This window comes from Semicossyphus pulcher, unplaced genomic scaffold, assembly GCF_022749685.1.
Source record: "Semicossyphus pulcher isolate SPU_LCO1_2020_fin unplaced genomic scaffold, fSemPul1.0.p SCAF_23, whole genome shotgun sequence".
Lineage (NCBI taxonomy): Eukaryota > Metazoa > Chordata > Actinopteri > Labriformes > Labridae > Semicossyphus > Semicossyphus pulcher.
Genome location: NW_027211697.1, coordinates 10,379,978 through 10,405,620, shown reverse-complemented (window position 1 = coordinate 10,405,620; position 25,643 = coordinate 10,379,978). Strand labels below are relative to the sequence as shown.

Sequence of the window (25,643 nt, the reverse complement as noted above, 5' to 3'; positions counted from 1 at the left end):
GTGTTCATTTTTCTGACAAATGTATTTTTAATTAGTTATTTGATGCTGTCAAAAGGATGATTGACAGCTCTGTTGACAAATCCGACTCCTGCAGCCGATCTGTTGCGGATTAGCAGAGTGGAGGAGGAACGGCGGGAATCATGCAAGCGGGAACCTTGCTGGTTTTTCGGTAAGTTCAGTGTGTTTCAGTTAGCGGAAGGGGCTACAGCGGCTCCACCCGCCGATCTGTACTGCGCAACTCTGGCTCCAAATGACGTCATCATCGCAAGATGGCAGCGCCCATCACGGCGGCTATTTTGGCATCAATATCGTACAATCAGAGCAGTTGGAGATGCGTCGTCTATCTATATGTACAGTCATTAATCTGAACACAAACCAAACTTTAGGCAAAATGCAAGATTGTAACAATGTGGTCTGTGATTCGGATCAACCAAACAGATTTTAGGTGTGAAAGCAGCCTTAAAATGCTGGATCAGTGTGGGTGCTAAGCTTGAAAGTGGCAAAAGTAACCTGTTAAATGTAAAACAAGTTGCAACCAGGCTTCAGTATGTACAGTGAGCTTGAAGTAAACTCATAGAATTTTGTACCATGAGGATGCGCCGGTAGCTGTCTCGGTCGATGCCCCACAGTTTGAGATCAGTCTTGGCCTTGACGGTGGCAGCTCTGGGAGTCCCATAGATCAGGGCCAGCTCTCCAAAACTGCCTCCTTCTCCGATACTGGTCACCCACTCCCCGTTCACATACACCTGCAGACAGAAGAAGAAACACAGCAATGGAATGGGAATGTTATATAAGCTTAAATGCTTCTGCAGAATGTCAATCAATGCTGGGCAGACTGCGAAGAATTCATTTGACTTAACCCCCTCTCCCTCCTCAGTTTCCGGGCAGTTTGATATGCTCACTAGGCTTGTCCTTAAGTATTTGAGCCCCTCTAAGCCCTCAAATGAGACCCTCTAAAAGGCCTTCAATCCCTCCTATCTCTCAATCCATCCCTTTCATTCCCCTCTGTCTTGTCTTGTTAGGACCTTCCCTTTGATTTGGGAGTGATGGAGGACAGAGAGCTCTGGTAGACATTGTGGGTCTACTCTCCGATCTAAAACCCATACAGGCACTCACATGCTTGTTCACCTACATGCACACGCACACACACACCTACACAGCTCTATTTAGGCCAGCCACTATAGCTCTACAGACAATACAACCTCATTGAGACTCATTCAGGCCGTCTCTGGGGCTGGTACAGTTTCACCTGTCGACACACTATCCACTATGTTGTTGACTTTCTAACACAGAGAGAAAGCTGGAGAAGAGGGAGGGTGTATTCCTCTGGTGGCTGTGGATTGCCAAAACTGTTGCAAGCCATTATCCAAGGCTCAGAGTAGACCACAGGGGACTCATCCTTCACTATAAACCAGGGTGGCTTCAAAGAGATGCAGAGGGGTTACGTCAAGCTTAAAAGAACAACTTTATGAGTGTTGCTTAAGTGTTACATCACAGCATACAGGTAATAGTATTATGTACTGCACAGCATCTCGTCTTGGACCGTTCTTCATTGTTGTGCTTCTGATCCCATAAGGCTCCACAAACATATAACTTCTGGTCGGATAGTCGTCTCAATTGCTGAAACAGGCAGTGTCACATCCTCGTCGGACCAGGTATGCAAGCATGAGGTTGGTGTAAAAAGTAGTTGCAGAAAAGGTTGTCCAAGGGTGGAAATTTAAACACTGTATTGAGTCAGCACTGTGCAGAAGGTAAATGGAGTTCATGATGAAAAAGTCTAGAACAATGCATGCTGCCTCACAGCTGTGACTGGATTTTATATTGGTAGCTGGTGGTAATTAAGAGGCAACAAATCAAACACTCTGGAAGGTGGATGAGCAGGCAGCGTAGCTCTGTATTTCTATTTGTAGTTACTTGGTTTTTCTGCACATTCCCATAAGCTGTGTAAAGGTGCTTTTCAACCCCAGGAACTCGGAACCTTTTGAGGAGCTCTGTGCGTTTCGATAGCAGGAACCAGGGTCTACATTTAGTTCCGGGGTGATTGATTTACCCCCTGAAAAGTCCCTGCTCCAGGGGTAGTACTTTCCAAAAGGTCGAGGAACTTTCAGGGCGGGGCCTGCAGTGCTGATTGTTTCTGATTGATCGAGTACTCGTAGCTGCAAGCTCACTGTTATCAAGACAGCACAAGTTGAATCTCCTCCATGCTAACAGGCTAACTGTAGTGTCGCACAAATGATGATGACTGTTCAGTGCGTTTTATAGCGTCGTCTTTGTTGTATGGCCTTCATCCCTTTCTTACCGCCACCTACCGGACTGGCGATGTAGTGCAGTTTCTTTTATCACTTCTTCATTCGTCATTGGCCTGATTTGCATGATCTTCTCGGGGCTTTAGGCCGCTGTGGAGACGCAGACAACAAAGGGCCACAGGAACTCCTTGAAAAGAAGTTCCTTGAACCAAAGGTTCCTGTTACTATTGGTCGAAAAGCACCATAAGTGTGTGAGTGAGATTTTTGGGCTTTTTGACAGAGATTAGATCACTGAATTCCTTAATGGCAGATCTGCTCTGATAGAATAAATATCCTATGAAGACAGTTTATCAAATTACAACTTTGTTTTAACTGTATCATCTTTAAATCGTTTTATACACAAGTTGACAGTGATGGGTTCCCACAGGATGAGTTATAGTTGTTGACAGACATTAATAAACACTAGATATACATGTTTTATATACATATACTGATAAATATATGAATGCTAAATAGGAGGACCTAAAGTCAAGTGTAACAAGACCAATTGCATTTTTTTCCAATAAGGTCATGTTGAATTTTGGAACGAAAGCTTTCATGTCTCCTGTGCTGCACCCACATAAATACAGGCCCATGTCAGTCAGTGACTCAGTTTGTGTGCAGACACGGTGGGGTGTTTACATCAGTGGCAGTGGTTGTCAGCTTTCAGGCAGTTTATGGGATGCCGGCAGATTTACACCCCCGTCTAATGAGAGACATCTCCACACTTTAATAAGCGCGGAGATGTCTCCACACTTATTAAAGTATCGGCACTGAGCTGGAATCAGTTAAGTGCTTGAGCTGTGGTTGGGAGGCAGTAGCTGTCTGGAGAAAGAGGGATGGATTGTAGTTTGAGGTTAAGGAGACGCAGATGAGCACTGGGGTGAGGACAAGGATAGGGGTCTTTCCTAAACTTTGCAGCACAATGATAGGATCCTGGCTGTGGGAGTGCATGCCTAAGATCCCTTTTCCACTGAAATTAGCGCGTTGACGTGGGTTTTTCAGACCTGGGAAGACCTGCTTATAAATGCCGCTTGTCTCTTTTCCCATTGCCAGTGGAGAATACTCCTTTCGGTCTCTTTTCTGCTGCGTCATCGTCTGACATCACAAACGCGCCGTAAACAGGGTTAGTAGTTAGTTCAGTCTGTTTATCAAACTCGGCACCGACAAATTTGGAACGATGTTCAAGCGCTGCTCCGACGGAGACGGGCGGAATTTGTAGCTGAGGCGGCAAGAAGTCGCAGAAGTTACCGACGGAGCATAGCATCGCGCCAGAAAGGCGTCTACTGCAGAATCATTTGACCCGGGTTTGAATGCCGATTGTAACCTTTCCGATTAAGCAAAAAAGCCGGTTTGACCAGTGGGAAAGGGGCTTAAGATCCCTTTGGCAGACAGAGAGAGGTTAAAGACCAAGCCCACAGCAGGCCAGATGATAAAGACACAAAGTGATGCTGCAACCTCTAATTTAAATTTGGTCCAGAGACAATATTAAGGCATATAAGAAAAAAAATTAAATATCAAATATCTGCTACCACAAACAACCAAATTGACCCAACTTTGTTCTAAGTTAGACAGCACAGAGAGCCCTAACAAAGGGCCAGGCTGTTCCTTACACATCACTAGACCAAGCAGTTTCCACACACTGGTTAAAGAGACAAAGATTTATTCGATAAGTGGTGAAAACATAGACAGTGTGTCTCACTAAAGAGCCTCTATTGTGAGTGTAGGATTGTGATATGATAAAATATCTGATCTTACACAAGCCTTCCTAACAATGATAGCTCAGGAAAGGAGACGACAGACATCATGTCAGGGAAAAGTAGAGAACGGCAAGATAACTCAAAAGAGTCAGTTGCTATGTAGTCTTCTATCAGGGCACCATCTCTATATTCCTACACTGTGTCCCTCAGGTGGGCGATACTCTATCTGCACTCGCGGCTAACCCTGCCAACCTGTTCTCTCTTCTTACCCATCACCTCTGTGCTCACCACTGTAAGCCGATCCGGTCACTTCCTGTTTATCTTTCCGTCAGCTCCTGTTTTATCTCTCCACTTAACTCTATCGCTCTTTGTCAGGCTCGCTAAGACAGAAGACGTTCTCAGTTCGGCTGCCTTCACACTGGATAGCGGCATGTTCAGATTGTCATCAAAGTAAAACCAAACTTTGAAGAGAACAAACAGGGGGGCAATCCAATACAACCCCTCCATTGTGAGAGGGTAACATTGTCTCGACATGAGTGGAGAAGGCCGGGTTTTCCCACTGAATCACAATCCTTCTTATAGCCTTCCCTCACAAAGAGGTGGATAAATGATAACATTGGCACACTGCATCCTGAAATCCCCTTGATTTGTAATCGCTTACTTTAGGGATGTGCACTTTAACTGGTTAACCATTAACCGACTGTTAAGAATTTTAACTGGTTAACATGAAGAGTTAAACGGTTAAATATAATGTGTCTTTTTTTAATATACATATATATTAGGGAAACACATGTTTTGCTGTCGATAGCTGAGCTGAGCTTGAGAGGAGAGCAGAATGAAACGATCAAGAAAAATCAGCGTGTGGGAATATTTCACTCAAGACGACGACAATGTTATTTGTAAGTTGTGCAATGTATACTTAAATACAGCAGTGGTACCAGCACAATGTAATTCCACATGCAAAGCAAACATCCACAAGCATCCTGACCGGCGGGTCCAGTGCAAGATGAGGCAGCGGTACCTGTTCCCGAGGAGGGCGTCAGACTAGGGCTGAATGATTTTGAAAAAACATCTAATTGTGAATATTTTGACTTATATTGCGATTTTGACATGATTTGCGATATTATAGGGAATTATCATTTTTACATAATTCTCATTTTCATTGAAAAACTTGAATTAGTGATTATGGAGTGATTTTTGCAGGGATCTGTACCAAGCGAACATACACAGACGTAAGTGTCAAACATGATGTGTAGGCCAAAGCATCTCTGCAACACAATATTTAAAATAAAATGATATTTTAACACACATTTCACCCTTAAAAATATTGCAAATTGCAGTAGCCCATATTGCGATTTCGAATAAATTTCAATTAATTATTCAGACGCCGCTGTCAGGACAATGCCATGATGATGCTCCTGGCAGACAATTACAGCATACCTCATGCAGCTAAAGACACTGAGGCAGAGGTGGACGCCTATATGCGAGACAAACCTCCCTCTTAGGATACTAATCCTGTCACCTGGTGGAAAGGTAATGAGACGCGCTTCCCGAGGCTGGCCATTTTGGTGAGACGCTATCTCTGCGTTCCTGCGACTTCGGTCCCATCTGAGCAACTTTTCTCTGCTGCCTCACAGTAAACTGACTTCTCATTTTGTTAATCTGTTTTTGTTCATTTTAAAATTACATAGCCTTATTTTAAATTAAAAGTCAGAACTGTATAATGCCTGAAAACCCTTTGCAGTCTTAGGCTATTTGAGCTGTGAAAAATGCTAAATTGCAAATGTAGATAAATTGCCATTTTGTTGGCTGTTATCACCATACAAATTCTACTACTTGATATTAACTTTAATTATTTTGAGTTAAATACTTCCAGCGAGATCTGGGTTATTATCTCCAGGTAATAGGCCTATAGCCTACCTAATTATATGTTCCATGCAGCGGTCTCAGGCCGGAGGGACTTTTTTTTCTTGTGCGTTGGAGGATTTTCTTAATCTGTTTTTGTTCTCATTTTAATCTTGTCAGTTAACCAGTGATTAACGGTTAAAAAAACTTCTAAATGCACATCTTTAGTTTACGTCAACTTCACTTTAATGAAATACATTTCTGTAAAGCAAAAATACTGTGTTTTTATGTGTGTGCTTGTCTCCACTTACGTCCACTTCACCTTGGTCAATCACATAGAAGTTGTCTCCTTCATCGCCTGGAAGGAGAAAAGAGGACAAACACAGCAGTGTGTGAGACCGCAGAATAACAGCAGGACAGCCTACTCCTCTGATCACTTCCACCTCATGCTTAACTTCTCAAAGGTGGATTTCTAAACATTAAACCAGAATAGGTTCATTAAGAGACTTCAATCGCTGCTGAGCTGGAGAAGAAAAATAAGTTAAGAAATGCTTTAGGATTTTTCTCTCCTCAACACACACATTTGATCACACTCCACCACCACTTCTTCTTTGCAGAACAACTGCTGAATGTCTCTGTTGCTCCCAGTTTTTTTAGGCCTTTAAAAGCTTTAGGGCAGGCCCAGCGTCAGAGATGCCGCTGCCTCCCCAATGCATATTTCACTTGGCCTGCCAATAAACTATCAGCAACAGCAGTGCTCATTACAGCTGCTTGTGTAGCTTAACAGTGGAAACTCTGAAACAGAGGTGCCTGAGCATGCAAGTTAATGTGAAGGTACAATGATATTCATAGTATTAGACTACAGCTGCCACTGCTGTACTTATTTTGGTTGAGACACTGCGACTCTGCACAGAAAAATCAACACATATATTAGAAAGTAGTATTTTTCCCAAGTGAAACAAAATCTGACCCTTTCGGTTACCTCACTAAACTATTACTGTGAAGGGTATTTCCAGTTTTTTTTTTTAACTCGGGCACTCTTTTTTAACACATTTTTGGGGTCTAAATGAGAAGGTTGAAAACAATTCCTAATTCTTTCCCTTACCAAGTACATCTCATAAAAGTGCTCGTTTTTGCCAATGACAGACACAGATTGAACTACTTCAACTACCCTTTAAAGTTATCATCTCAAAGATCTCAGCTTTCGTTCTCTTTGGCGCCACCTATGGCGATAAACGGTAATTGCGGGAGTACAATTCCCAGATATCCAGACAGTGCTGCATGTGTGACGTCCACGGTTGGCTCCGGTTGTAACTCTTGATTTTTCCTGGCTGGCGGTTGCTTTCCTTTTTAGACTGTTTGCTTCATCTGAGCGTTGAGTTTGTTTCTTCTTCTTTGGATTTTCACTTATTTTTGAAGTTGTATCTGTAGTCATCCATCTTTTCTTTGTTAGTTCAGCCATAGTAGATTACTGTTTACTTGCAACACTTGCAGAGAGCAGAAAAGCAGCCGCTTAGCTCCGCCTACCCTCTCTGACAGACCAACCACTGCTGGCTGATGGAAAACGCGTCATTAACTGGGCACCGCTTGTGATTTTTTTCAGGGAAGGTCACACCCGACACCCAGTCTGCAATACTGCAAATGCAAAGGCTTTCATCAGTGGGCCATAGGCTCAATCACCATTGTGTTACCTCATTCGGCAAGAGATAGTGAGTTAAATTTGATGGGTGGCTATCATATGTGCAAGGATGTCAACTCAAAATGTTTGCGGGATCTGTTGTGTTATTGACAGGAGTATGCTGTGCTTTCAAAGCCAACCCGAACCCTTGAAGACCCATGGGAACTGGTTGGTTGATGTCCGCTAAAAGCTTCTCCTCTGAAGATAAGGCTGAAAAATGGAGGAGTGTTCCTTTAATTATGCTATCTGTTACATAGGGCTGAAGGGAAATTATCAAGGAGGACTGACAGCCTCATACGTGAGCGCTGTGAAGCTCTCCCTCCTGCCTCTTACAACAGGATATAAATACAACTCCATGCAGAGGCACAAGTGGGCAATGAGGCATGACATGACAAAAGCATGCGTGTGTATGCATTTTGTATGCACCGAGTGTGGCCGTGTATGACTGTGCGCCCGTGTGTGTATATGTTCACCTGAAGAGTTGAAAGGCTGAGCGCGCCCTGTGTGTAAAGTTCACAGGAGTTCACACGGCTAATTAATACTGAGTGGAGAGAGCTCGTTAATCATACAGCTCTATTTGTCACACAAAACGCTCCTTGTCTGTCTGATGGTCTGTCCCAGAGGAGACCCCAGGCACACACACAAACACGCACACACACAACCTGCTGCAACCTGGCTCTCTGCTATCTCCCTCTCTCTCTCTCTCTTTCATCTCATCTATCTCTCTTTCAATTCCCTCTCGCTCTGTCTTTCTTTTCTTCTGCTCTTCCTGTCTTTTATCACTTTGGTGCTCGAGTCTTTGTTTTGCACCCTTCCAATCGCCCTGTGCCGGAGAGTGCAGGCAAATATTTGAATAGTACGTGCTCTCACACATAGGCACACACACACACAGATGCAGGCTGGTGTACTCAGTGTGGCCTTGTTTCAACACAAGGTAATTATCGCACACACTGTTAAGGTTCTTTGGCTTTGCTCAAAAGGAAGACGTGGGTTACATCCTCAGCCTCTCGGTGTCCTGGACCCGCAATGCTGCTTCTCCATTAAGTTAACATGTCCATCTTACATCCAGAATCTTTAAACAAAGAACTAATCCCTTAGGCCTTACATTAGACAATAGATTACACTGTAAATTCCTCTATACTCAATTTTACATGTTAAGATAGATCCTCCCTTTGTTTAAATACCACTCGAGCCACAGAGTCAATAACTCCTACCTGTGTCTAAATAGTGTGTGATTGGCCAGAGGCAGGGCTGGTTTGTTGAAGCTGCACAGTAGTCCAGACGTTAGCAATGACATCAGCGCTGTACTGTATATACTGTATACCACACTCTGTAGTGTATATGTAACAATGGGCTGTCTGGGACCGGGGGCCCTGCAAGCTAGCTAGACTTATTATCACCAAATTAGGACTGATAATCCTGGATGTTGTCTCAAGAGAAGGTGGGAGGGACTAAACCAGCGAGAGTCTAAAAGCCAATAGTTTTAGTGTTAAAGAGAAAGTGTGTTTGTACAGCATGATCCACAATGGTATCCTATGTGTTATCTGAATGTTGGTCTGTGAGAATTTGCAATTTAAAATATGTGATTTTACATCTCTTGTGTCTGTGTGTGATAGGAGTTTGAGCGGGGGGCTCCTGGAAAAATACAGTCTGGCCCTGCTTAGTTCTGTGTTCCTTCAAAGTCCTGGGATGTCTAGAGTTAAGGGTCTAACTGTGGTTAGGCAAAAAGGAGAGTTACATCTGGTCCAGTCTGGGGGAATGTATGAGTGGAGGGAGTGGACGGACAAAAGAGATGCTTGCTTTGAGATAAATGGTGCTTTTTTGTGGCTTTACAGCAACCAGCACAAACGGTAGTCTGACCATTTGGAATTTTGCGGATGTTTACTTGCCAGACTGTGGGTATTTGGTGGGAGGTTCAATCAAGTGAGACAGCACAAGATGAGTTGTTTTTTTAGGTGGAAAATGTGTCTTAGTGTGACTTTGCACAGTGCAGTTATTTCTCTGACTGAAGCATGTTTCTACTGCAACGTCAATCTGCTGCTAACGGGATGATTTTGTCATCAACAGTACACTCAAGCAAAGACTCGGAATTAAGGTTAAATAATCAAAGTTGTAATCCCGAAGATCTTCGTTCTGTTGTCTTTGGCGGCACCTATGGCGATAAACGGTAATTGCGGGAGCACACTTCCCAGACATCCAGACAGTGTTGCACGTGTGACGTCCACGGTTGGCTCTGGTTGTAACTCTTGATTTTCCTCGCTGACGATCGCTTTCCTTTTTAGACTGTTTGCTTCATCTGAGCGTCGAGTTTGTTTCTTTTTCTTTGGATTTTCACTTCTTGTTGAAGTTGTATCTGTAGTCATCCATCTTTTCTTTGTTTGTTCAGCCATAGTAAATTACTGTTTCCTCCCAACACTTGCAGAGAGCGGAAAAGCAGCCGCTTAGCTCCGCCTACCCTCTCTGGCAGACCAACCACTGCTGGCTGATGGAAAACGCGCCACTAACTGGGCGCCGCTTGTGATTTTTCCCGCGAAAGTCGCACCAGACACCCAGTCCTTGATTACATTACATGCAAACTACAGCAGGCTGCTGCAGAATATTCACACACATCTTCAGAACATCAGTTATAAGTTAGTATCCCACCCTGTAATTTGGGACACATGGGGCTGAGTTTATTACTCCTGTGCAACACAGCTGCTTCTCCAACTTTTTTTCTAAACTCGGCTGTACATGTTTCAGTCTCAACATCCATCACAATTTCAAATAATATGTTGACGTTTATAACGTGAACTGCATCAGAATTGTAGCCAACATCGCGTCAGATAGATGAAATCATACAAAATGCTTCACCAAAGCTTGTTTTATTATTTGCCTGTATTATCATTGCACTAATTAAATATAAAAAGAACAACACCAGCTGTTTCTGGCTGCAGATCTGTGGTACTGAGTCATGCCGCTCTCTATCTTTGAGACAAACATATGACCTCCTGGAGAAACGTTGATCTATTTGTTGAGCTATTGTGATTAAGCTTTTGAGTGAGGTGACTGGCTGAGGGCGTTGTTACTCATCACTGCACCGTCTGATTTGTATTCACCTTCACCCAACATGTTTGCACATTGCCTTCCTGCACATACATGAACCAAAATGGTGTCTCAATTGTGCTCCTTGCACCTAAATGTTTGTATGTATCAAATCTATGGCAAAACAAAGTTACTAACAACTAACCCACTGATGAAAGCCTTTGCATTTGCAGTATTACAGACTGGGAGTCTGGTGCGACTTTCCCAGAAAAAAATTACAAGCGGCGCCCAGTTAGAGACGCGTTTTCCATCAGCCATCAGTGGTTGGTCTGCCAGAGAGGGTAGGCGGACCTAAGCGGCTGAAAAAGAAAAAGAAACACATTTAACGCTCAGATGAAGCAAACAGTCTAAAAAGGAAAGCGACTATCAGCAAGGAAAATCAAGAGTTACAACCGGAGCCAACCGTGGACGTCACACATGCAGCACTGTCTGGATATCTGGGAAGTGTGCGCCCGCAATTACCATTTATCACCATAGATGCCGCCAAAGAGAACGAAACTGAGATTTTCAAGATTATAACTTCAAATGTTGGGCATTTGTCACCCTCCAGTTTGTTCATTCATAAATTGCATAATTAAGATTATCAACTGTTTACACATGCACTGCTTTACGAAACATAATGTTTGAACAATACCAACGTCCCAGTTTTTGTGGATTGTAAATTGCTGAAACCCAAGTCGTGACATAATCCACAGTTTTAAGTGATTGATTGTGACTTCATAAATGAATACATACCTTGCTGGATGACTGTTTCTCCGGCAATGTGGGTGACTGGAAACATGGCATCAAATATGTCACTGAAGGAGAAAGAGAGGGAAGGGAGAGGGACAGAGGGAGGGAAAACACTGTTATTACCAACATACCTGCTATTATGCTGTCTTCCCAAATGTTTACTCACTCACACAACCATACGTACAGAACACACACAAGAGTTTGTTCTGTGAATGAGCCGCATAGTGGAATAGAAAGAGAAGCCATCATCACTGTGTAAACTCAGGTGCCATAGGCAGAGGGACAGGCCTGAGGACTCTGGATTACCAACACAAAACACACCCACTTGAATGTGTACACATCTGATTTCTTTCACATTATGCTCATGCAAACAAACACTACCCACCCATAGTTAAAACCATTTTACAGAAAAGTGTGGGCCGCTGGTTTAGCTCAGTTGGTAGAGCAGGCGCCCCATGTACAGAGGCTACAGTCCTCATCAGAGTGATCGCAGGTTCGACTCCCGGTCTGCCGCCCTATTCCCCGCATTTCCTGTCTCTCTTCAGCTGTCCTATAAATAAAAAGGCAAAAGCCACCAAAGGTTAGACCTTAGCCACGATAGGCGGACAGAATTTGTAGTGACCGCATAGCCCCTCACTGCACTGTCACTCCAAAGTTGTAGAAAACATGGCTGCTCTAGGATCAGTTACTCGGCCTTATATGTACGAGACAGAATCGCCAGGAGGCATCGGAATGGTAAGTTAAAATCTTTACAACGACTTAACTACAAGCTAGTAGGGCTGTCACTTTTCAATTGAAATTTGATATATCGTTTGAACCTGGCGAAATATTAATAGTTTGGAAAGCTGTGCTTCAATTTTTAACTTGAACACATCATTACAGTTCAGAGTCCCTGAGTGCTATCACGTTAAAGGAGTGTGCCTTGTATTCCAACAGATGGCGATAACACGCTGCCTGCTACAAACTAATGGAGGAAACTAACGAACCAAGCCATTGTTTCAGCGCCCCGACCGTAGTCAGAAAGCACAGGGGAGACTCTTTGTTGTTCTGCTCCAGGGCCGATGCTGTAGATAGCTTCGGTGCTAACTCCTGTCACTTTAAGATGCCAGCAGCATGATGTTACTGTTCGATATGATTCTAACGAATTCCATATCACGTTGAATTCGTTCGAACTTGATTTTTGGGAAAGGTGACAGCCCTACAAGCTCGTGCAAGAAGGCAGCCTGAGGTGAATGGCGGTGAATGAAGATTGGTAAATTTCAGCGAAAGCGAGGTCCTACGTAGAAACCTGCAGCTGCTCTGAACGGCCCATTTCAGAGGCGACCTTTTTAAACATGTAAGTCTGGAAAAACATGGAATTATGCAGTTTTTCACCGTGAACAATAAACACCCAAACATGTGAAACCCATGCAAGATATGAGAATATCCATTCAAAAGATATGACCCCCGTCTATAAGAACATAAACAGTAGACAATGTATTTTTAACACTACTTATCTATATCAATACTACTTATCTATTGCAAGTGGTAGTTACAACATAAAAGAGTATTATCACCAGAAAAAAGTGCATTTAAAAGCTTAAGTCATTTTCTCTGCATCTTTACATTGTATTAGTTCTGCATCCAGGCTTAGACATGACTCAGTGTCGTTTCAGCACATGATCTCCTCTATCTCTTTTAAAAGCGGCGCTGAGAAAACAAACAAAATGAGGGCTGTGCCTAAGCACTTAATTTCTGTTTCAGCCCGGCAGGGAAAGCGCCTGTGAGGCTCTTCCTAATCGGGCCGTTTAAATGCATGAAGCCTCAGCAGATTAAAGTTCCGCTACCGAGATGTGTTGGGACAAGAGAAAACTCCAGTATCCTTCCTCTCCTCCTCCCTGCATGTCTCTCACCTTCAGGGTATATTTATCTATCTAATCAGTTACATACCGCCTGTCTTATAGAGAAATATAGAAAAAACAATAAAAGAGGGTCAGGCATATCAAAGGCATACAAGACCTGCTGAGTGAATTTGGGGCAAGTTGAAGCCCGTTCTTGGTTATGTGTGTGTGTGTGTGCACTAGTCTGTCTGCATATGAGTATATATGAAAACACACAGGTTTGTACAAAATAATGTGTGGGTGTTGAATACGTCTGTGCTCATGACAGTTCACTAGACTATGCAGCACTTCGAAATGAAAAGGGTTACTCAGTCAAACACACCTTTCTGCACACTACAGCGTAAGAAAACGTTGCTTTACATGAACCTCCCCTGTAAGAACGTGCAGGTCAACAGATGTTGGGCAGAGATCTGAGGATGTTATTGAGCGGTTTGGAAGTGAACGGACCGTGCTGGTATTTGTTTATGTGACGCTGAATAAAAAGCAGACTTAAGAAGGTGGACTCGGGCCAACTACACCCACAGGTAGGCCCTGTGCGATGCAGCTGGCCACTGACTCACACATACACAAGGACACACAAACATGCATGTGTGAAACAAAGAACAAACTTTGAAGTGAACTTGCACGGGCTTAAAGATGCACGGACACACTCTCACATAGAGTACAACCTCCATATACATGTGGTGCTACGCCTGCATCCAGCACACTCAGTTGTGCATGTCAGCGCGCAAACACACACACACATTTGTAGGTACAACATATCACATCACAGGCATTCCCGATGAAAACACGCGCACTGGCACTCTCATATGACACACACACGCTTAAACTCTTTGATGATGATTAGTCAGGGCAACATCTGCAGAAGTGCCCTCAACTCTGCTCACATCTGTGACCACCTGTGCTCTGTATGGGGTCTAGTCATTCAAAGAACTTGGGAGGAGTCGGTTTCAAGTTAAGTATAACAAGTAATGTTTAGTTTATGAAATACAGACTGTAGCAAAATAAGATATACAAGAGAACAGAGTTAAATGGCAAGGGGAATTTTAATTATATAAACATTGGGAACGATTTTGACATTTCAATGCTATCTAACTCCAATACTTTTGGTACGAGAGCTCTCTTATTGGTGCTGATGTTGGTGCTGATGATGACGCATCCCGCAGCTCAGTAGGATGCTCAAGTCTGAGACGTGCAGTCATACCGAGAGGATCAAAGGCGAGCGTTTAGGTAATTGCCCTTGACCACTTCTCTCTTTCCCTGCCCTGCCTCTCTCCCTGAATGCATCGCCGAGCACAACAAAGACACTTACGCAGGTAATTACTTCCCCTCGTCTCTACCTGTCTCTCTTTCCCTTTCTTCAACCTCAACTTCCTCCCTGTCTGCTCTCGATAACTTTTTCTCTTCCTCTCCCCTCTCAATTACCCCTTTCTTCCCTCTAATTCTCTCGCTGCCCCACCTATTTCTCTCATCTCCCGGTCTATCGCCCCCTCCCTGCCTGTCCCAGATGAAGTGATTAATCTTGTCCTTTCCGCTACCTGTAGCCCCCCTGACCTCATGAAAAGGAGGAGGACTCCCCCTCCCCTAACAATGGTTGTGCTGTTCTGGCAGAGATAGATAGAGAGACCCTGCAGACTCTAAAGGGGCAAGGAAGTTCACCTTCACCCTAGGGTGGGAGACAAAGCTTTTGTCATGGGTAAGATATGTGGACATACTTCGCTGTAGGGATGCACGATATTGGATTTTTTGCCGATATGCGATATGCTGATATTTTCCAACCCTTTTTGCTGATTGCCGATTACGATACCGATATCTTAAGGCACGTGTTTTTTTCCTCCTAATGGCAGAGAACATCAAGTCTCCCCTGTAGTGGAATTGATATCATGCCTACTCTAATTGTAGTGGCCAAAAACTGCCATACCGCAGACAACTTGCGCCCTTCTTCACGCTTGACGGAAGAGGCGTTGTACAAAAGGTCACGTGTCTGATCACTCATGTTTCTGAGCGCACCTGAAAGCAGCGTCCCCCCGAAACACGGCAGTGAGGGAGACATGCCCGGACTTGTTTACTGCACCTACTACGGAGACTCTTTTTATCGTGTGTGCGTCCATGAATGTGTAAGATAGTTTTGCACTGATGTGTTACTCTCTCTTAGCGTTGGAGTGTATTTTTGGCGTTTGATGTTGTTAAGTCCGGTAAAATGAGGAGAATGTGAGCTAACTGTTAGCTAGTTAAGAGTTGTGAAAGTTGTTTAACTTCTGTTCATTGGCTCGAGGTTCTGTGACTTTTTAGTCTTTATTTGTATGTTGTTGAAAACTTTGTGCAGGCAGTGCGTGCGCACACTCACGTAGAGTTAATGTCGTAGCATTACGTCAAGCTTTTTTAGGAAATCATCGAGCATTTAGGCAGAATTAAAGCGTTGTTTTATCGGCGGAAAATATCAGCAGAAAAATGACTGCTGATGCCGATATGTACTTTTCAAGCCATAATCTGCAGATACCGATAGCGTGCCGATAATATCATGCATCCCTACTCCACTGCACGTGCCTTCACACATGCTCTACTTTGTGCACATGCATGTTAGTACAAAACTAAATGCATCAGTGCAAAAGTATTGTTCTGACATCATTCTGATCCTGCTTTAAATTCTTGTTCAGTGTATCCTGCTGCGCACACACACAGTCTGTGTCCAGATGACATCACCTAGACATTACAGGTAATTGCACACCTAATAATGAAGGTGACTATCATGGCATTGAAGAAGCAGATATTACTTCAAGAGAGATCTGATGGCGCCAATAGATGCAGTCCTGGGTAGAAGTAGCATTAGAATAAAAACATCAGAGAGAAGGGACACCTCTACTGTGTTTTAAATGAAACCGTGGTTCCACGTTGAACAGCACAGTGAGTATTTTTAAGCATGCCTTCATGCGTGTGTTTGTGTGGGAATGATAGGGAAAGTTTCACTCACTCTCACAAACTTGCACACAGCAACAACACAGCAACAGCCTCCTATTGTTCTCAAACACCCATAAAAAGGCAGTTAGCTCAGGGGATTTCAGCCATTAATGAAATAAAATCAGGACTGCTTGTTGTAGCTGGATTTTCTTGTTGAAGGCCTTTCGCTCCCACTTCTCCCTTCCTTTTTAATCTCCCCGACGACACAGCTGTTTATTTGTTGAGCAGCAGACGTCTTATCTCTCACATTACTGCCTAAACACACAGCGCTGCCATTATGCCATTAACACCAAAGGTTTCTTTCTAACTGTGCGGCGTGCAGCCATGTCTTTGTGTTTCTTAATGGGCCGCAGAATGTTGGGTTACACAAGCCCTTAATGGGGAACCCATCCAGAATGCTCACTCGTCTGTGCTGAAGAGATTTTGCAATAATCAAAACAATCAACAACTGCACCGCGTACGGGAATGTCCCAGCTCTCCAAGTTGTGTCTTGGCTTGGCAGCGACATGCCACTGGTTTGGCTGGCACAGTGTTCATGCCGTAAGTGCTTGAATGATTAATTTTCATTACCGCAGTTGATAGTAATTCAGATTGTTGATTCTTGCAAATAAGAACAATGGTCTTTGTTTTGCAAGTTATCATTAATATTAGTAATATTTGTATTAATGTAAGTTTTGTAGGCCAGCAAAGGCAGCAGGGATGCATGGTGATCATGCAGGCCAAAGTTCAACAAAAGGCTGACACCAACACAGACTCCCAGCTCTGACGCAAAATAAAAAAACCTACAGGGATTCACTAGACATTACATAAGGTCACAATGATCTGTCAAAGGGCAACAGAACCCAAGGGCTGCAGGTCATATACAAAAATAAATAGACCAAACATGCAAACATGGCTTTATTCACTTTCCATGATCATTTTTACACATCTTGCAGCCACTAAGATGCTGATGTAACAATGTGTAAGCCCCCTCATGGAAATATAAGGGGTGCAACAATACATGGATATGGATTCATTTATATAGATGACATAATCAAGGATGTCATATCATCAATACAAAGTGAACAAATCCATCCTTATGGTAATCTTAAAGACACACTGACTAATATATCAGTCAACAGATATATATATATTGTTCCCTATATTAAAAAGAATAAACGGCATGGTGGTAAGGACTGTTTCCTCACAGTTTAAAGAGGTAATCTCAAAGGTCTCACTTTCGTTCTCTTTGGCGCCACCTATGGCGATAAACAGTAATTGCGGGAGCACACTTCCCCGATATCCAAACAGTGTTGCATGTGTGACGTCCACGGTTGGCTCCGGTTGTAACTCTTGATTTTCCTGGCTGACGGTCTCTTTCCTTTTCAGACTGTTTGCTTCATCTGAGCGTCGAGTTTGTTTCTTTTTCTTTGGATTTTCACTTATTTTTGAAGTTGTATCTGTAGTCATCGATCTTTTCTTTGTTTTTTCAGCCATAGTAAATTATTGTTTACACGCAACACTTGTAGAGAGCGGAAAAGCAGCCGCTTAGCTCCGCCTACCCTCTCTGGCAGACCAACCACCGCTGGCTGATGGAAAACGCGTCACTAACTGGGCGCTGCTTGAGATTTTTTTCCACGAAATTTGCCACAGACACCCAGTCTTTCATCAGTGGGCCATAGGCTCAGTCACCCTTGTGTTACCTCATTCGGCGATGGATAATGTCTTAACAGACATTTATTTAAATGAAAATCTTTGAGATTATCACTTTAAATCAATCACAGGCCCATACATTTAATCAAATCAAAATCATATAGTGGCAGACTTTGTGATATCAGCAAATATTGTATCATTGTCAATACAAATTATATTGTGGTGAAACTTGTGATTAAGGTCAAAATATGGATGGTATTATTTTTTCAGGAACCTGAGGTTGGGGGTTCCCCAACACATGAGTGTCCTGGGAATGTTTAACACAATTCATGCAGCATTCTTGTGTCTTCTGCCAAGATTTAAAAGATGCACAGAGCTAATTCTCAAAAACTGAAGTGGCAGGTTGTGATAGAAAACACAAATGAAAGAACAGCTTTCTGATTAGTCAGCACAATGTGTGAAGAGAAAGTAAAGCCTCGCAAAAGGCATGAAAACAAATGAGATTGTCACTGATGTAGAGGTAAACAGAATAGTTTACTAGCCTGTCGTATGACTCACTGTGGGCACATCACAGTAACGGGTGAACAGCTTTACGAGGCTGACTAAGTGATGTACAGTTAAATGTCCTGAGTTTAAAGTTGAGCATAACAAGCCAAAGTTACTCACATGGAAGAATCAACTCACCCCACTGAGCTTCATTACCGCTGACACAATGCAGCGCTGTTTTTAAACCACCTAATGATGTAAACCAGCACGTGTAAGCAGGTACACACACTGATCCACTCAGATGCACAACACTTACAATAGGCAGGATCACGAGAGAGTGAGAAGAGAGAGGAAAAAGGGGGAGATGAAGTAGGTATAATTATAAAGCACTGAAGCACTTATGGAGGATATTTATGACATGAAAGCTCTTGGCACGCGCCTCGTCTCTCCCTAGAGAGAGAAAAATGGAGGGACGGAGACATGCCAGCTGCTGCCCATCTCTTACATCGAAATCCAAACTGCGAGAGAAAACACAGCAGCGTGTGTTGGGTTGTATTTGGTAAAGACACACCACAAAGATCCCCTACAACCATTAAATCAAAGCAGCTCATCTTTCAAACTTCCCAGGTGATGCTGGATAAAAGAACTGTGCAACACATTAATCAGAATACAGCAGCTACAGAAGGATATCAAGAGGTGCCAAATGAAGACAGCAGCTGTGTCCCAATCCAGGAGCTGCAGCCTTCGAAGGAGGCGACTATGGAGGATGCGCCGTTCATAGCCTGCCGACCTGAAATGAGACGGTCCGGTCTATGGAGGATTTCCTGTTTGCGTCACCAGCTGTTCCCGCCCTTACCCCAGCATGACCAAACGCCGCTCTTGTCGCATCGCATCAGGTAGCTAACAGGCTAACGTAACCTAACCTATTATTTCAAAGCTAATTGGTTTCAAGGACCCTTTTTTAAACATGTGTAACGCTGGCCATTCGACTGAGTTGAAAACAAAAACTTTTACATTAAAAGTGTATTCTTCGGCCGCGTAAGAGTCAATCATCTTGTTTGAATTGGCACGCAATGAATCTAAGGATACATTGGGCCGCGAAGGATGCACCCAATGGATCCTTCGTGGCCCGGGGAAAGGAGGATGCATTTGTTGGTCAAATACAGCCTTCAAAGGCTGCAGCCCCTGGATTGGGACATGTATTCAGATAACAGTTTTCAGAACAGTTTTTTTTTTTTTTGGTTAATGATTTTAGACATTTTAGACGAGTAGACACATTTTAGCTCTGCAATCAATTTTCTATTATTCTTTGTTTATTATTTTTTGCGATCCCTCCAGAGTTATTGAAAACATGGCTGCTCTAGGATCGGTTATTCGGCCTTATATGTACGAGCCAGAATCGCCAGGAGGCATCGGAATGGTAAGTTGAAATCTTGACAACGACTTGACTCTAAGCTGTTGCAAGAAGGCAGCCTGAGGTGAATGAAGTATGGTAAATGTAATGTTGTGCTGGTGTGGAGTCATGCATTTTAAAAAATGACAAAAGACAGTTTAAAGATGTCATTAGGTGTGAGGGATCTTGGGAGTTGTTGTGTTATCTTTCTTGTTTGCATTGCACATTTCATTCTAATGAAATAGCTCAAGTAAAGAAAGCAAAGGTGAACACTGACTTTTATATCAACTAATGAAACAATATTTTCTGGGTATGTGCATTCATTTATTGGCAGATACATAGGAGGAAAAACCTTCTTTGAAACCAAAGACACACTGTGTGTCATTTGCACTCACAATGGCAGGCTACACATACTCTAAATAGCAGAGAAGTTTAATCTGCACACGCATGTCTGTCTGTAGCATGTGGCTGTGCCATAGTTTGATATCAACTATTGTGCGGATATGAAAAAATACCAAAGCAACATATTGTTTTTGTTGTTTTGAATATTTCCCCTTTGCTTCACTTTACAAACATATGTAAGGTTGAGCTTATGTTTGGTCTTTCTTTGTTGATATAAACTGGCCTATACTGAATAGCAGCCATGCAGCACAGAGGGGGGTTTAAAGGTGGACATAACAGTTTACGGCTGGTGGCAATGACCGCTTAGACATGGTCAACGATGTGGGAGGAGAGAGGAGGCCAAGGCCGAGCAGAGAGAAAGGGAACCCTCACTTAAAGCACAACTGGTCTTTTCACAACCCGGCTCTGGCTTTGGTCCTCGGCTCTCAAAAGGCAGTTTTGATAAACATCATAAGTTCCAAAACTCACTTAGTGTATTTTTACTTTGCAATGGTTTATTGCACACTTGAAACATTTTCAATCCTGAACTAAATTTAAGAGTGCTTTGGATATTTCTTTCTCAAATGGGGGCTAATGTGAGCACATGGAGGTCTAAAGACGTCTAGTTGGAGAGTACGCTGTGTGATTAAATGTTGGAGGTTGTATTTAAAACCAATAGGGGGCAGGGAGCACACTGTTTTAAACCCACACACCTGGCCTAGGTGGGTTTATAAGCGGTGTAAACCTGTATGCATCCTGTTGCCTCAAAGTGTAGACGTGTGTTTCTCTCTCTGTGCATCACAGTATCAAAGCACCTGAGGGCCGGGGCGAGTGACCTGTATGACCTGCGCACTGCTGCAGAACAACTGTGTTATTTCTGTGTACCACAATTATCAGACCACCTTTGAGAAAGTAGAGAGAAAGAGAGTTGGAGAGACAAAGTTAAGTTTTACATTTGTACAATCACTAGGTTCCAAATGCTGAGAATAGTTAGTTAAAGACCAAGAGTGAAGATCAAGTGTTTAACCTTGTAAACATCTCCATGTGGTGTTCTTCATGTGCTACAAGACATATCAGGGACAACGTAAGCAGTCATCACCTTTGCTTTTAAACTGCAGTGTACCAAGGACAGGCTGAACAACACGTTTTCAGATTGGCAGGTTTGAGATGTCACAAACCTAAGGAGCCAATCCTGTTAATGGATGGGGTGACGCTATGTATGTCATTATGTGTAACCTATGGCGACCACTTCGGGCTACATTTCAAGCTAGCTAAGTTTCAACAAGTTGCCACTAAACGATGGCAGAGCAGTGTTTTGTTTTCGGTTGGAAATTTTCATAGTGGGCGGGGCCTGTGCAGATTCAGGAATTTCTAATGAGGGAGAAGGAGGAGATGTCTTGGGAGGATTTTTACAAAGTAATTAAACGTATTTTGCAGAAAAAACGTTTCAGACAATTTATTATTTCAAGCAGAGCATTTTATATGTCTGAGAACATGACTGGAGCTGCTCTTTAAACTACAGTAGCCGTCATTGATATCTTTATAAGCATAAATTAATAACTACTCCATGGCTTGTTTCTTAAAATTTAAAATTCAGTCTAACACTGACAGTCAGGGGCTCGTTCTCCTGTTTGAAAATCAGTGTCTAAGCTTACTGACAGCTTTTGTCAAATTAGATGTAGCAGTCACTTGACCTCCTAGCGATCACTAAATGCTTCCCCTAACTTATCTCGGCATCTGACCAGCACTGCCAGGGATAACAAAAAAATGGAGCTTAGCTAGAGTAATGCTTAACCTAGGGGAGTTGGTAACAATACTTCAGAGTTGTGCTTGTGAGACAAACAAACACTGTCAATCAAATAAGCAAACAGAGCGTTGCAGATAGGGATGGCCAATGTGGAGGAAACACTAACTGATACAGCTGCTTTCCTGAAACCTTTGAGCGTAATTGAAGTACTAGTCCCGGGATACTAGGGATGCAAACGAGATGAAAAATAATCGCCATGGCAACATTGGGAATTCAGCGACGATGTTGTAGGAACTGCACGCAGCCGGCTTGATCTAAAGAATCCTGTGAAGCTAAAAGCTGCTGTTGAAACCCACGGCTGAAAAAAAGCTTTGCACATTTTCACCACAGCGCTATATCGATGCAGGTTCTCCACCTGAAGCAGGATCAGATGGCCCTCCCGGCGCAAACCTGCTGGAACTATGTTGAAATGTTTGTACACCTTGTTGAACAGAGGTGGGCAACCGTTGCTGTCCGTTCTGACCGCTCTTTCACCAGCCATAGCAATGCACGCTCACTGGAGCTCTGGGATGAATACTGGAAGTATATGGAGGAAATCACCCCAGTGCTTTAGTCCCTGCAGGTGGCAAACACTGTCATATGTAGCGAGCAGACAGTCTCCCTTTCCATCGCTGATTAAGCTACACACCACTGAGTAAGCAATGGAAAGGAAGACTGTCTCCCCATTGATTCCATTGCGCAACTTTTGTAGACTGGACTGCATGGGGAATAAGAAAAAACAAGAATAGAGAAAATGTTGAATTTCTGCGTCCCTACTGGATACAATTTCAAACTGAAGTGGCAGTGTTACATAGGACCCAAACAATGCTCAGTACCAAGCAAGTTAGAAGGACAGGCTTGGAAACACAGAGAGAGAAAGAACCAAAGGAGAAGAAGAACAAGAGACAGGCTTTCTACCAGACTGAGCCTAATGACCACCTCTTTCACACAGGCTTTTATATAAACAAGTAAACCCACACACATTTTCACCCACGTATACAAGCTTTAAAAAAGCTTATTTACAACGTCTACCAACAGCAGTGATAATGATGCAGAGCTTGTACACAAAGCCTCATTCCTGTGCTGTGACTACTGCTTGGAAAATACCCATCAAACACACACACACACAAACACACACTCATGCGCATTATGGCTTCCTAGAGTTGCTTGGCAGGGGAAAAAAAGGAAGAGTGAGAAAAAGTGAGCAGTTAAAAGAGAGTGTAAGGAGAAAGGTTGGCAAGATACAACATGGACATCATACTTTGACACTATCTTGACTGTGAATACATGCTACATAGGAATCATGTGGGCCTGTGGTAACTAATGTTTTTACCTGTCATTTAAGTTTAGCTGGATAAAGACAGATTTTTGTGGACTGCTGTCTGTATTCAGCGTGACAAGGCTGTTTTACAGGCCTACCTGATGATCCAACACACACCACCTGCTGATGCAGCCATGATGTCAGCCTCGAAACATCACAAACATGTCCAACCCTGCACTTCTTTCCTCTCCCTTTCATTTCTTCTGCGTTGCTGCATTCTGCTTTGCTGTTGATTCACTTTACTACACCTCTTTTTTTTATGTTGTCCACCGAGGCTGCATTTTCAGACCTCGTGGATTTTCACACCTTCCTAATCTGCCGTCTTGCTCGTTGCCCCAGGACAGGAAAAAGCGAGCTCTTCCTACACTTAGAAGGGAAAAGGGTCAGGCTCAATCAGGCGCTGACAGCACTAAGCCTCTGCCTCTCTGATGTGTCTACAGGCGACTTCTCACCGGAAGGAGAAAGAGACATATTCTCTTCCTCACACAGCGTGTAGAGATATTCCCCTGAATTACACGGATATTTCATCAAAGATAAACAACCCTACACATTATGTAAAGTTGCACAGAGCTGGGTCTTTTTCTCTATCTTCCTCCCTCCCTCTCTCACACACACACATTCCCTGACACATCGCTGAACATCACAAGACACGCCGCTGTCCCGCGGGCATGTCTTTTCCTCTCCCCTCTCCTCCGCCCTCTCGTCCCTCCCTCATTCCCACCTCGCAGAAGACAAGTTTTGGAACAAGATAAGCATTTTAAAAGCAGATCGGGTCACAAATTGTTCTTTGTTGGGGTTTAAACCTGAGAGGTGTTTACACTGCACATTATACGTGCACGCTCAAACACATAAATACAGTATAGACGCTGAAATTGAGACAGAGAGGAAACTCTAAAAATGCCTGAGGAAGAGGGAGGGGAGGATGAGTGAATGACTCGATGGAAAAAAGTGAGGGACTAGGTATCCACTGAAAAAGTGCTTAAGGCTAAAGCTTTACACTGTACTTGTGTATGTGTGTGTTTGTGTATCAACCTCATCAAACAGCGCTCTGGGCAGTGAGGTAATAGGTGCACTGGGTGCATGAAAGGGGAGAGAAATAGTTGACATTCAATAACTGACATGTGACTGACGTAAACAGACAGCTTCATCAAACGCAGGCCTGCAGACCTGGAGAGTGTTCAGCAACCAACTAGCACGTTGTGTAAAATACGCTTACACCATGGAATGTGCTAACATTAGCAGCTTGCTAACTTGAAATCTGCTGGATACAATGACAAACAGTTTTTACACTTAGTGAGAGTTTCATTCACAAGGGGAACCTTTTGTCCTCCTCGTGTCTTTGAAAGATGTTCATGTGTGATTGGCAAAACTCTTGTTATGGATGCTGACAATACTTGTCTCCATGTTTGAGTTTTGCATCACGGTTTAAAGCATAGACTCACTGTACAAAAAGATGGACGACATGACAGCTCCCTAAAAGTGAAGCCAAAACATCCTGAGCGCCCCCTGCTGGCTGGCTGCAGTATAGCTTATAAAGCCCGCCTCCTCCATGTTAACAGATGGGACATGAGTCAAACTATAAAACCAAAATACATGACAAATACATTTTTGCTCAAACATGGTTTCTGTCATTATAGTTAGTTCTTATCATGCTGATTTACGTCCAAGTGTTCATTTTTCGGACAAGTTTAGTTTTAATTAGTTATTTGATGCTGTAAAAAGGATGATTGACAGCTCTGTTGACAAATCCGGCTCCTGCAGCAGATCTGTTCTGGATTAGCAGAGTAGAGGAGGAACGGTGAGTTCCATATCTGTGAACATCTGCTTCAGACCAACATAAGAAGCCGTTCTGCTGTTAAAGAGTGTGTTTGGTTAGCAGAAGTGGCTACGGCCGCTCCACCCATCTCTGGCTCCAAATGACATCACTAGCGCGAGATGGCAGTCTGTCAACGGGGGGCTATTTTATGCATCACTTTTGTACAATATAAGCAGATGGAGACTTGTCGTCCATATATATATATATTAGGGATCGACCGATAATCGCCCGGACCGATTATCGGCGCCGATATTCGGCATTTTGATGCATAGGCCTTTTTATTTTTTTATTTTTTTTATTTTTTTACCCGACGGCCGATAAGAGTGCAGAGTGCTCACACACGGAGGAGAGGAGAAAAAGTTCATTTCTTTGCAAATGTTATTTAACTTTGTTTTATTTACTTAATAAAACTTCAGGAAGTTATTTATTTATTTATTTAAATTTTCAGTTAACTTTATAAGAGATGCTGCTGACCCTGAGAACTCCCTTCGCTTTTTGTTTGTTTGTTTAATAAACATATGCTTAAAGGCATTTAAACAAATAAGTGTTGGAGTTTGTATTATTCAAAATTTTGATGCCAATATTTTCACTTGAACTGCAAATGAATATCGGCTCCAAATATCGGTTATCGACCTCCTTGACTACTAATAATTGGTATCGGCCCTGAAA

At 43.1% G+C, this 25,643-nt stretch overlaps 1 protein-coding gene across 2 annotated transcripts in view; it reads right to left on the bottom strand.

The window, feature by feature from the left end:
* prkar1b (protein kinase, cAMP-dependent, regulatory, type I, beta) overlaps positions 1 to 25,643 on the bottom strand; it is an 81,402-nt gene that overhangs the window by 22,702 nt on the left and 33,057 nt on the right. For both annotated transcript variants that reach the window (XM_069674659.1, XM_069674660.1), the window contains 3 exons: positions 11,325 to 11,386; positions 6,142 to 6,188; positions 588 to 746 (listed from right to left, as the gene is read on the bottom strand). In XM_069674659.1, coding sequence (XP_069530760.1) covers positions 588 to 746; positions 6,142 to 6,188; positions 11,325 to 11,386 — 268 coding nt within the window. The remainder of the gene's footprint in view (positions 1 to 587; positions 747 to 6,141; positions 6,189 to 11,324; positions 11,387 to 25,643) is intronic.